The 12,641-nt window shown below is 49.2% G+C and overlaps 1 protein-coding gene across 4 annotated transcripts in view; it reads right to left on the reverse strand.

Moving 5' to 3' along the window:
- The window catches only part of grin2ba (glutamate receptor, ionotropic, N-methyl D-aspartate 2B, genome duplicate a), an 82,015-nt gene that overhangs the window by 4,679 nt on the left and 64,695 nt on the right, over nt 1–12,641 (reverse strand). For all 4 annotated transcript variants that reach the window (XM_078084618.1, XM_040191107.2, XM_040191106.2 and 1 more), the window contains exons 9-16: nt 11,752–11,960; nt 11,266–11,437; nt 7,803–7,956; nt 7,163–7,288; nt 4,699–4,928; nt 4,410–4,570; nt 3,825–4,012; nt 1,289–1,527 (exon numbers count right to left, since the gene is read on the reverse strand). In XM_078084618.1, coding sequence (XP_077940744.1) covers nt 1,289–1,527; nt 3,825–4,012; nt 4,410–4,570; nt 4,699–4,928; nt 7,163–7,288; nt 7,803–7,956; nt 11,266–11,437; nt 11,752–11,960 — 1,479 coding nt within the window. The remainder of the gene's footprint in view (nt 1–1,288; nt 1,528–3,824; nt 4,013–4,409; nt 4,571–4,698; nt 4,929–7,162; nt 7,289–7,802; nt 7,957–11,265; nt 11,438–11,751; nt 11,961–12,641) is intronic.

Here is a 12,641-nt window from a genome sequence, read left to right on the forward strand (position 1 = left end):
AGCAAATGAACGCTCGTTGGATAGTTGCAGTGGATGTTCCAACACTGATTTATCTCGCTGTATTTGTGGACACCTGGCGTTCAATCATGTTGTCACATTGTAGCAGTGACAGAGGTAATTTCTGTAAATGGGAGCAATAACTGGATGTCACACAAAGCATGATTGCCTTCAGATTCAGTCACCGTACAAAATATAATGACCAACAGAAAAGAAAAACACCAACAATGAGATTTGGAAATGAGAAGTCGAGTGACATTTTAGCAACGGATGTTTCATGCTCCTCCGTCCCAAACTGACGCGCGCACTGCGACCATAAACAAGGCGACAGCGCCAACGTGAAATTAACACCACACAAAAAATAAAATATCAAAGTTGGGCACCGGAGCGTAATATTAAGAGCAAAGAGGGGAAGATGTGTTTGTTTTTTTCCCCCGTAGCCTTTGCTTTCTTGGCAAAAGCAGCTATCGCAGCACATGGAAGGGGGGGGGCTGCAGCAGCGTACGGCCCTCTGCTGTAAATTAGCCACGTGGTTTCTGCCTGCGGCGGTTCACCTTCAGAGGCACGCAGTGAATTACACCGGAGCCATGACAAAACAATTGGAATGCAAATCAAATACCTCAGGGGTGACTTTGGTCTCCCGGGATCCAGTAATCTACCCTCTCCGGTTCTGGGGCCTGAGTTTTGTTAAGTGAAATATTGATTTTGGCTCAACATTTCGTAAATATTTACCCCCATGGACGTCAGACAGGCCCAAACACCGAAAAACAAAGAGGAAAAAGCTCCTGTATCAGTTTGCAAGTGAGGGTCTGGATTGGTTGCGTGCTCATTTACAAAGCCTCTAAAATCTCAGAGCACGATGTTCTCCAAACATGGCTGAAAGAGGTAATTAAGGTCACCTCGCCGGGAACCGTCGGCACCGCAGTGGTAAATTAGAGAAATATAACCTTAAGCAACCATATGTGGAACATCAGTCCCTCTGTTCACTGACTGACTCCTGATCACTTTCTTTAAATGCTCCCCCCACTTCCCCATTTATCAGGATTCATCGTTTGTGATCGGATGGGTTTGACCATTTAAGAGATCACAGTGAATGCTGAGAAGCAAAAAATGAGTCCGTATTGTCGAGCACATATCGATTTGGATCTAAAGTTCATAGAATTTGCCACCAAATGCTTGTTTTATTGCTTCTTTAAAGGTTGGCTCCTGACCGGCAAACAGGGCATTAAAAAGTTGATGATGTGTCTCAAACGGTGGTAAATCCCCTCCCGTCCCCGCCCCCCCGTCTCACCCTGCTGATGGAGAAGACGAAGCCCGGCTGGCCGGAGCAGACGCCCATGAAGCAGAAGCGCAGCTGCCAGTAGAACCAGTGCTCGCAGATGAAGGTGATGAGCGACAGCGCCATGGCGGCACCGAGCATGTAGAAGACGCCGGCCATGTTGTCCACATCCAGCTGGCTGGACATCACCTCGTTCTTCTCGTGGTGGCAGATCCCCGTCAGCCACAGGGACTCCAGCTCCTCCATCTCGCCTGGGCGGAGGAGGGGAGATGCACAGAAGGGAGGCAGAGAAGAAAAGGAGACGAAACAGATGTTTGGGTGCACGATGACGACATGTTTTCACGATGGGTACCGGAATCAGAAGGAAGTGGGAAGGAATGTGAAATTAAAAAGAGGAGAGATATGATGTAATAACAGGACGGGGTTTGGAGAACAAGAGGGACGGAGAGTTGATGCAACAGAAGAAGAGAGGAGGGAAGATGGCGGGCAGACAGTGGAGGAAGGGGGGGTTAGAAACGAAACACAGCCTTAAATTTTGCAGTACCTTCATTATAGACTGGAAGAGAGCAACACATGTTAATTACATTGATCTTTTTCCTTTCTGCAGCACAATATGTGCAAGCCTCGGGTTCAGTGTGAGCATGCGTCAAGAGAAGAAAACACAAGAGGCTGTGTGTGCATGTGTGTGTGTGTGTGTGTGTGTGTGTGTGTGTGTGTGTGTGCCGGCCCCTGAGCTTCTGGTCTCTTTTGTGGGTCACCTTCTGTTTCACCACGAGCTGTTCTCTATCAAAGCCGACTGTGGCAGGACAGGCCTCGCTTAATTAATCATACATTCAGCCGTTGTCGCGGGCCGCAGCGCTGGCCGGCCTCTGAGCGTCCGCGAGAAGCGCCGCACTACACACACACACACACACACACACACACACACACACACACACACACACATAGACGGACGCCGGTACAAGCGCGGGCAAACGCAGTCACAGAGAAGACGCTACTTTCTGTCGGCTGACAGAGGGATGAAATGGCGACCCAGACTCCCTTTCCGGCCGTCTTGCCGGGCCGCTGGGCCCTCCGCGTGAGCCCGATGGCTTTCTAGGACAGCGGGTGGGGAGTGGACGGCGACGCGCGGCGAAGTGACATTGAGATCCTGAGAGGGGCGAGACAAGGCCGCTCGGTTCCTGTTTGAAGGCTTTTGGCTGCGTGGCACAGGGGGATGTTACTGCGGGCCGGCCAATAATCACACACACACACACACACACAGACTAGTCCTACATACATGTTTGAAAAACAATCAGACTTAATACACTAATCATGCCCCCAAACTGCATGTAGGTTGATAAAAATAAACCTGTGTCAAACATTTTCAGAATCTCTTCAGCATCTCTCTCTTTCTCCCTCTGACCCACACACACATTCTTGCTTACACACAAAGCGGTCTAACCCATATTCACATGCGCGCACACACACACACACACACACACACACACACACATGCACACACCACCCCTTGCACTCGTGCCTACGCAGTGTTGAAATACCCCAGGAGCTATGCTGGCACCCCAAACTGGGGCGTTCTATAGTGGGCCCCCTCAGGGCCCTTGGTTCAGGATACTCACAACATGCTGGACGGTGTCCAAACCAATGAGAAACACACACACACACAGCAAACTTCCATCCTGCATCGGGCTGCATATAAAAGCGGGGCGATGTTAAATTAGACGCATGTCGATAAACAAAGCGAGCAGCAGCTGTTTGAGACGGTTTCACTCGTTCACGATGAAGCGCTTTTGCTCAAAAACCGTAAAGCGTGCGGCACGCGGGTCAGGAATAGTTATTTTGAAACGTGTTCTGACTCATTAACGCTGCAGCTAGAGCTGACGGGAATGAAGCGCTCCCAAAGAACAGGCCCCCCGGGGGCTTGGACGGTCTGCTATAAAAGGCAAGCGGGATCATAAAGCGCCGGATCCCCCCGGTGGAGCTAAATCTCCAGTTATATCCCCTCGCAAACACTGGTACCTCTTCTGTCGGTTCTCGATTAGAACGAGAGCGGCCTGGCGCATACTTTGGACTCGCAGAGCCAATTAATCTCCTTCATTGTGGTCGCAGACACAGAAATGACTTAGAGGAACTAAGATTTCCTTACCTGACTTAAGAGGTTATTATAAATACTGGGGATAATTGAATTTTTCTGTGTTTTAACGTTAACTGTGTTTCTTTCCCCATCAGACTTTGCAATGTTTCCATGCTCCTGCCATAAATGGTTGAGTGAAACGTTATTATAATAAAAGAGAAACAGCGGCCCGAGCGCACAATGTAAGATCACCGCTGAAACGAGCCGGACGTCTGCTTCGATGTTTCGCTTGTGTCCTGTTCTTTACCGAGGAGAACTTGGCTCCATCGTCTCCATGCATCCGTGAGTCGTCGCTTACTTTCTCGTCGCCTCCACGCAGCGGCCTGCACCGTAGCCTCTGCCGGCCGAGCGCACTAAACCGCGCGCCGCCATCTAAGCACGGGGCCATCGGAGGGAAGCGGCGCGCCGTCTCACCGTCTCCAAAGAGCTGGAGGATGGCCAGGTCCACGTGCCTCTTCCAGAGCGACTCCTTCTGGATGGCGATGCCGTACCCGGTGGTGGCGAAGATGTAGCCGCTGCCGATGGTCACCAGCTTGCAGCCCTCGTCGCGGCCGGCCATGTAGTTGAGTACGGCCGCGTCGTAAATGAAGGCGTCGAGTTTGCTAATGTAAGAAGAGAGGGAGGGGGGAAGACAGAGGGAGACGGGTTACAATTGATTGGCACTTAGGAGTCAGACATCGGAGCTACAACATTCCAATTAACCTGCTAAATAACTAAGCTGCTGATAAGTGTAATAGACTTCCGCCTTTTTTTTTTTTTTTGCCAAAGGCTGGAGCTGGAACACGGGCTGGCAACAAAACCCCACTTGATGAATGAGGGGGAGTTATTCAGCTACAGCACGTTCACATGATGACTCGGAGCATAGACATGAACACGGGACTTTGGCATCGATCCACTTCTTAAGCTATTCGCCCCACAATCCTGCTTTTGCTGCCCTTAAAAGATGCAGACATAACGTTACATAACAGATGTTTACGTAGCCTGACACGAGTTTCTCACCCGGCCTTGAGACTCTGCAGCGCCTCGTTGACGTTTCTCTGATGGAACTTTGTCATGTAGCCGTGCATCTCTGGATAGTTGTTCCTAATGTTTCTCTCCGTGCTCCCGTTTGGCACGGTGCCGAACCGAAACGGAGGCGAGAAGTCGTTGGGGCTCTGGAACTAAACACCGGGGACACAGCGTGGAGAGACGAGAGGGGGCATGTAAAGCCAGGACTCGATTATTTTAAAGGTGCAGGCCAGATGAACCAGACGGAGATGGCACAGCATCAGAAAACCTTCCATCTTACCTTTTTGTCTGAGAGACCAGTTACCTGGTCCACATATTCCTCCTGGATCATGAAGGCAGCCAGGTTGGCGGTGTAGGAGGCCAGGAAGATGACAGCGAAGAAGGCCCACACCGACACCATGATCTTACTGGTGGTGCCTTTGGGGTTCTGCACCGGCACGGAGTTGTTAAAGACCAGACCCCAAAGCAGCCAGATGGCCTTACCGATGGTGAAGGACGGGCCGTGGGGCTCTGGAGGAAACGCAGACAGATCATCTTTAGTTTCTAATCCAGTGGGACACACGGTTGCTGGGTGTCCGTTTAAGTCCCCCTAACGAGGAAATTGAAAGACTCTGGTGATCAATCGACTTTCCAAGTAGCGCAATAGCGTCAATTGTTCAATTGATCCCAAACTGTCGTTTCTGACCACTTACCTGCAGATGAATGACATTCCCATCGGCCCCAGCTGCACTTCTTAGTGCTAGCTAGTCAGTATTCTAACTAAAGCTAAACTGAAGAGCGCGATGGACATTATGGCCGCTGTACATGAGCATGTCTGTTACCTCATTAGCGTTTGTATTTAGCCTCCACCAAACCCGCGGAGCTGCCAGCAGGGCTACAGACTTTCCCTTAGATGGGCTCTATGCACATACATCACACATGTGTCACACATTCATATATTTCGGGGGATCATTTAGGGAGCTGAGCTGGCAGCAGACTGCTTCATTCCAGCCATTATGCTGGGCGATAAGCAGTTGGTTCATAATGTTTGAGTGGGAATGTGTGAGCGTGTGAGAGCGAGAGAGAGAGAGAGCCTGCGAGCGAGCATGTGGGTGTCCATTGTTGTGAGGCTTTTGTTTCACAGACTTTATCGAGCCAAATATCTCCTCCGTGAAGTTTGTGAAGAAAGTTGGTTAAATGAATCGGGCAGAGACTCGGCCATTGATACATTGTTGCATTGAATCCTTTGAGGCCAAACTTCGATCGGCACTCTTTATGCTACCAAACTCCCCCCGTGCAACAAGCAGACGAAACAAGGAGGCACACGGAGAAGACAACAGCGCTTTGGGGAGGTGTACATGTTGAAGGATGAGAAGAATGAAAGAAAAAGATGGCCATTGTCTATATATAGCCACATCGGTGATGGAGCTGTGGGGAGACATTGATGTTTTTGGAGTTTTGTTTCTTATCTTTTTGGCTGGGAGAGATCTAACACAAAACCAGCCCCTAGCTGTCAAGGCTGACACGGGATTTTGGGGAAATATGGAAATGAATGCAAAAGCCTAGTCCGGTGTGAAGGCAGCAGCACTTGAGGTGCGTGGACTCCCAGGCAGTGAGACACACCTGGGAAGGATGAAAGCAGAGCAGCGTGGGGGAGGAAGAGGAGGAGGAGGAGGAAGTCAGTGGGTCAGCGAGGAAGGCTGGTCTCAATGTGGAGGCGGGCTGCGGTCATTTTGAGCATGTATGTGTCTGTCAGTTTTTGTGCACAGCGAGAGAATTTGCACAGCTGGAGAGAGACATCGTGAACCTGCAGAGCTGCAGCCGCGCTCCCTCATTGGTGCAAATGACTAGTTGGAGCATTACTCATCGATCACTCCCTCCGCAGAGGCGCAAATTGCAGGCCGCCATGTTCTCTGCATACTCTGGATGCTCGTTGGCTGACTGCACCAGCGAGGATGAAAGTATTTCATGGTGTTACTCTTTTGTTGAATGTTGAATGTCATCATTGTGTGTTTTCATTGGCAACATCCACTCAATTTAGCAGTGCAAAAAGTACATTGATGCCACAAGAAGGGGAGTCAATTAGGTACTTTTAGAGGTATCAAGAAAATGCAATTAGTCTTTGCCCACCAGAAGTTATCTGGTAACTTCTGGACACCTTATAATCATATTTCAGTCACATGAGCCCTTTTCTGTTATTTGATCACTTTGATACTTTAAGAACATTCGCCTTATAATACATTACAACACATAATACAGTCCAAAGGCATTGTGTGAAGGAGGTCGAGCTGGGGGATTGTGGCAAACAAAGCTCTGCACTCGTGTTTTATATTGATATTTTAAAAGCCAAAGAATGTTGTGCTTTAAATCCGTATCGACCTTTTCCACATTGAAGCGGCAGATTCAGTATTGGCTGTACAGTAAATGTACAGTAATTACTGTACATTTCCTGCACAACAGAACAGAACAACAGTGCTGCTGAAGAGTCTGTCTTTGAGCGCATGTTGCAACGGTGTAATATTCCCTGGTAAATTCAACCCAAGCCCCCCCCACCCCCCCCTCCCCCCGTCCGGTGCGAGCAATGAGTTCTGAGCAACGAGGGAGGCACAACGTTCACAAGGTATTTGCATCCATTTGCATCTGTATCCTCAAACAAGTGCAGTCCACCCTCAACAGGTCCCGCAGACCCGTGTGAGTGTGTGTGAGTGTGTGTGTGTGACTGTGCGTCCCTGTGCGTGTGCGCGTGTGGAGCTGGAGCCGCTCACCTTTGCCGTCAGCCAGACAGCGGTTGTAGCCCACAGGGCTGAAGTACTCGAATATAAACACAGCCATTGCTGACACCAGCAACAGCATCACGAACATCATCACCCACACATCCGCGCTGAAGGGCTCTGGAGGGCAGGAGAGAGGGAGGAGAGGAGAGGGAGAGATGAAGGGAGGGAGGGAGGGTGGACGGACAGAGATGAGGACAAAAGAAGAGAAGGGGGGGGGGGGGGTGTGAAAAAGAAGCGGGAGAGGGCAAGAGAGATATGCAAATGTGGAGCGCCAGATTGAGAAGAGGAAGGAAGAGAAATGGAGTAGGAGTGGGAAATGTGAGAGGGCAAAGAGACGGGGAGTGAAAGAGAGAATACAGAAACAGTTAGCCATATTTTTCCATGCACTCTGCAGTCTGCCTCCTCCTCATCATACTAACACGTTCAAACTTGGCTCAAATCACACGTGTCCACTAAATCACTTGCGTGTGCCAAAAGGTGCAAGAATGGATGTAATCAGGATAAGATCCATATAGCGAAACGTTACATTGAGTTCAAACTCAGGCTGAACTAATCGAGACTCGATCTATCTGCTGAACAACGTAGGAAGTAAACATGCGAAGCGGTTAATGAGTATGGCCGGACTCCTCACCTAAGAAGGCCGAAGGTGAAACTGTGCCGTTGCTACGGGAGACCATGACGCTGATGCCCGTCTCAATGAAGGGGACGGAAAAGTCAATGACCTCTGACCTCTCCTCGTTGATGGTCAAGGAGCCGACGGCCATGTGGGCGTTTTTTAACACCACCTGGTAAAGATGGGGGACAAACGGAAGGACAAAGAACATTTGTTATTCAAGCGCCCCTCGTCCGTCCCGCAAGGAATGAAGAAGTAAGAATCCTGAAAATATCTGTTCATTTGGGATGAGTAGTTCTAACACGGCCCGCGCATTTCTTTGTCCATTTCATGGGTTTTGTTCTTCCTTTGCCAGATGAATGAATACATGTGACTGAGCCTCTTTAACATTCTAATGCAAATATTCGGTTTTGGTGTCAGCGCCTAGAACCCAACAGTGTGTCTTCTGTCTAGACGTGCAGCGATCACAAAGACAAAATCCATTTCACCACTTTTTAACCGTCCGTCTTGCAATGCGGCCACCGGCTCCTCCCGTACATAAGGAGAAGAGCTAGCAGCCGCATCACGGTTGTCTCCGCTAACGTGCATGACGCACACGGCTAATTCAGGACCCCTGTTAGCTGTCAAAAGGTATTTGGAGGGGGGGTGGATGTGGGGAATCAAATCGGATACGAAAGCACACCAGACAGGTTTGAAGGGGAAGTGTTAGCAGAATCAGAATGAGCGTTGGGAAGCAAAGGACTGGACACATCAGGGACAAAGACGGAGCAGGAGGACAGCAAACCGCTGGGAGTGGGGGGGGGAAGAGGGAGGGAGAAAGTGGGTTACCACAGTGGGTCACGGCGGCTTGAAATAGCCGCCCCGATGCCGCTCCCTCCTCTACCATTCTCGCTCCCATCCTACCTCTGCACAGGTAGTATATTTAGCCCCAAATTTCAAAAGCCCTGCAGCCCAAAGGTAAAGTGGGACGGGACTGTCTCACTGAGTTAATAAGGCGTGTGTGAGTCAAAGCTCCAGAATGTGCTTCAGCTATCGGAGTGTGTGCGTGTGTGTGTGTGTGTGTGTGTGTGTGTGTGTGTGTGTGTCTGCGCTTATGAGTGAGTCATAAAGGGAAAAACGACAGAGAAGCGACCCTTTGTTCTCCACCTGTGAAGTGGACCTTTACAGGCAGCGGAGAATATCGCACATCTACTCTGCACATTATCTGCAGTTTTCAAAGTGTTTAGTGTCGGCTAGCGTGCATGCATTCCTAACTTTTTCAATGTCTGTTTGGTCTGTCAGCATGTAAGTACGGATGTTCACTGGTGTGTGTGTGTGTGTGTGTGTCAGCGAGTCCATCCAGGAGTGTACTCACTTCCTCTCTCTCTCCCTCGATCTCTCTCTCTCCATCAGCCTCCTACGACTTGTTCTCTCAGCGTTATGAAAGTGACCCGTGTGGGTGTTATTGAGAATGAGCGAACGAGGATCTGCATTTGTGTATGTGTCTCAGCAGGTGTGTGCGTGTGTGTGTGCGTCTTTATCTGACTGTTCTATCGAGGCCAAACTCATGTCATTGAATGCATTGCATCTAATATTTTAGATTAGGAGTATTAGGGGGAAGCACAAGTCCATCCAGCCCATGAAGTCTGACTGAATCCAGTTATGACAAAATGTCGGCCATCACAAAGCCTTCATTGATTTCCATTCTTCCCTTTTTGATCTTGTGTTTTTCTTTCAAAGCTGTAGCAAGTTATGCAAATGCCCTCAGTGATCTCTGCAACTGTGCAGGAGTGTGCATAGGCACGTCTCAGAGGTTGTGTGTGTGTGTGTGTGTGTGTGTGTCATCAGTTCAGATTCTGCTCCATTAAGGCGGAGATATACTGTAGCTTTGGCCTTGTTCCAGCTGTAGAAGGACACGGGTTGGTTATGTCAGATACAGCAGATATACTGTGTGTGTGTGTGTGTGCTTGGGGAGAAAAAGGGACATTACGAATGTGTCCTCTTTGTCCACATATAGAAACATTTTCTGGTGCGAATGCCTGTCTGTGTCCATGTGTCCCCATCCGTGCATGGATTCTTTAATGCATAAGAGTCTGTGCGTGCGTGTGTGTGCGTGTGTGTGTGCGTGTGCTCGATCCATCTTCTAATGACCATTTTTCTGCGGAGGTGAGGAAGAGGCGGCCCATTACGGCGCTTTTAGTCAGGAGGACGGAGTTTATTACAGGTGACCACACTTCCAGCTCAGTGCCCACTAAAGACACTTAACCGGCTTTATGTAACAGATGAAATGGGTCCATTTAATGTAAATGGAAGAGCAAAAGTGAAGAAATAGACCCACCACCTTGACTATGACTTCTGAAGGTTACTTAAACGTCAGCGTCCACACAAAGTTATCCAGAGCGCGTTGTCAACCTGTGACCTTTGTTCTCCCATCGATCCGTTTGTCTTCTGCCTCATTAACTAATAACAGCAGGGCTGTGGGGTTTAAGCGCAGCAAAGGACGCCGCCCTTCTGCAGGGAACAATGACAATTAGGGAATCCTCAGAGCCCAAAGTGAGTCGTTGCAGCAGACTGAGCTGCACGCACCCTTGGGTGAAGGACGTGGCCCGTCTGACCCGGTAGGGGAAGCTCAAAACTCGAGGTTTGAAAACACAAAACCCTGCCGGTCGCTCCGAGGGAAGCCAGACGTGGCATAGTTCATTGGGCACAAGAGAGTATCACCTCTCCTCCTCGTAGCTTTGTCTTGTATACCGTGTTAAAGCACACAGGTATCTAACTGTAGAATGTGCACTTCAACTGTCAGATGAGGAAAAAGGAAAAGCAAATATTTGCAGACGGTACAAATTTTTGGAAAGAACAACTTAGGAAACAAGTTCTGCAGTGTTGTACATTAGCAAACTATCTGGACAGGAGTCAAATAAATATTTTGTGTGTGGTGATAAATAAGTTGGCAACCACATAGAAATGATATCAGGGCAAAAATCCCCAAATTTAAGCTCACTTATACGACCATATATTATTTAGTATTTGATATGGGGAACACATTTAACACAAATCCAACACCAATTTGTATACTTCAAAAGGCCTCTTTATGAAACATAAATAAAACTACTTTTCAATATGATTTTAGAGGATATGGTGGGTATGGTGTTTTTTCTGGAACAGTTTTGTGTGAAGCAAACATTGCTCATTTTCGAATACTTTAATTGACAAATATAAAGCGGACTGATCACACGGAATCAGTGTGAAGGTTATTCTCCCGTCCTTGCCTGACTCGCTGCCAAATATTCTGCATCGCACTCTGACACCTCAAATGTCTTGACACTAACTTTTAAACCGCAGTAACATCCGCCCGGTAAGATGGTGGTGCAGAGTGTGAATTCATTTGCACTGATGACACACGAATGCCGACAATGAGCACAGAGACGTTTCATTGGTTGTGTACTATGTAACTGCTGCTCAAGTATTAGACAGACGTTGGCACAGGAAGACACCTCCTCACCTCTCCCACCATGCCGTTCCACGTCCCGTTGATCTTCTTGCCGTGTTTGCCGTTAGTGACCAGGTAAAGGTCATAGGTGAACTTCACCTGCTTGGCAATCTTCTTCAGGATGTCGATGCAGAACCCCTTACAGCAGCGCTTTATGTAGATCCCCGAATCCTTCGTCTGATTGCTGCACGGACGGACACACAGGTGGACAGACGGATAGAGACACCATTTAATCAGACTTGTACCTCAGCATCGGTGCTAATTGCAGTCGGGACTTGGTGGATCTGTCGCCGTCACTTCGCACACCGATGGAGTGCGAAGTGATTCTACCTCTGGCTTTGTGGAGCTGTCGCAGGAAATTATCATCATTCGCAGGCAACATTTGGGCTGTTTGGTTTTCTACTCTGGTCAGTTCTACAGCAGGTAAATCTGCATCTAGACGTGTGTCCCTACTCTTGATCCTCCACTGATCTGTAACGTCTGAGCAGGAAGCCTCACAGTGTTTTGAGCTGCTTCCGACAGGGCACAGTGTTCCTCATGCACGTCCCGCTGAGCGGATCCACGTCTTCCACGATGACGAACGGAGCCTCCTCCAGCGTCACGATGGACAGGTGGTCGTCCTCCCTGTTGGCCGCGCCCCCGTAGAGTTCATAGCGAGGCCACACGTGGTACTTCATGGACAGGGAACCGTTCTCCCACTTACCCACCTGCAGAGACACACGGGCAGACACGAGGCATTCAGGTCGCCTACGAAATATCAGACAAGGAATAACATTTCAGTTTCGGAAAGGCTTCGGAATGTTTTATTAGGCGGGTTATATGCGATCATGGCTCATCAACTCACTGCTCAAAAAAATAACAAAACACATACTGGAATTGAACCGCTTGGCAGTGATCTAATTAGGAAATGAATGCAGATCTAATTCTACGCTGTCGTGAGTACAGTGCATCAAAAATGACTTCGGCTCTGCAGAAAGCAGGCGGGAAAAGAGCAGAGACCAAGTAGAAAAAAGGAGAGGAGAGAAAAGGCGGCGAGCGTAGAGAATGAGAACAAGGTTAACGGGAAGGACAATACTGAAACGGGGGAAAGAGCAGAATTCAGATGAAGAGGGGAGCCTGGGAGGGATCAGGGCGCAGAGGTTAAACACAGTGAAAACCTCCACATTTGAAGACGGAAATCGAGAAAGGGCTTGACTATGAACGGCGGGCCGAGCTCTTCAGAGGAGCGTCCGGCTGGAGGGCGCCGCGAGCACATTGGAGCTTCACTCCACTGAATCAGAGTCACAGGGTTTGGAAAATGCCCCGTCACGTGGAGCCGTAACCGGAGAATCTGCCGGTGGCCTTTCCTCTAGGAGGGCCCACTTGGCCACTTTCACGGAGAGAAAGAT

The sequence above is a fragment of the Gasterosteus aculeatus genome, chromosome 11 (assembly GCF_964276395.1).
Source record: "Gasterosteus aculeatus chromosome 11, fGasAcu3.hap1.1, whole genome shotgun sequence".
NCBI classification, from domain to species: Eukaryota; Metazoa; Chordata; class Actinopteri; order Perciformes; family Gasterosteidae; genus Gasterosteus; species Gasterosteus aculeatus.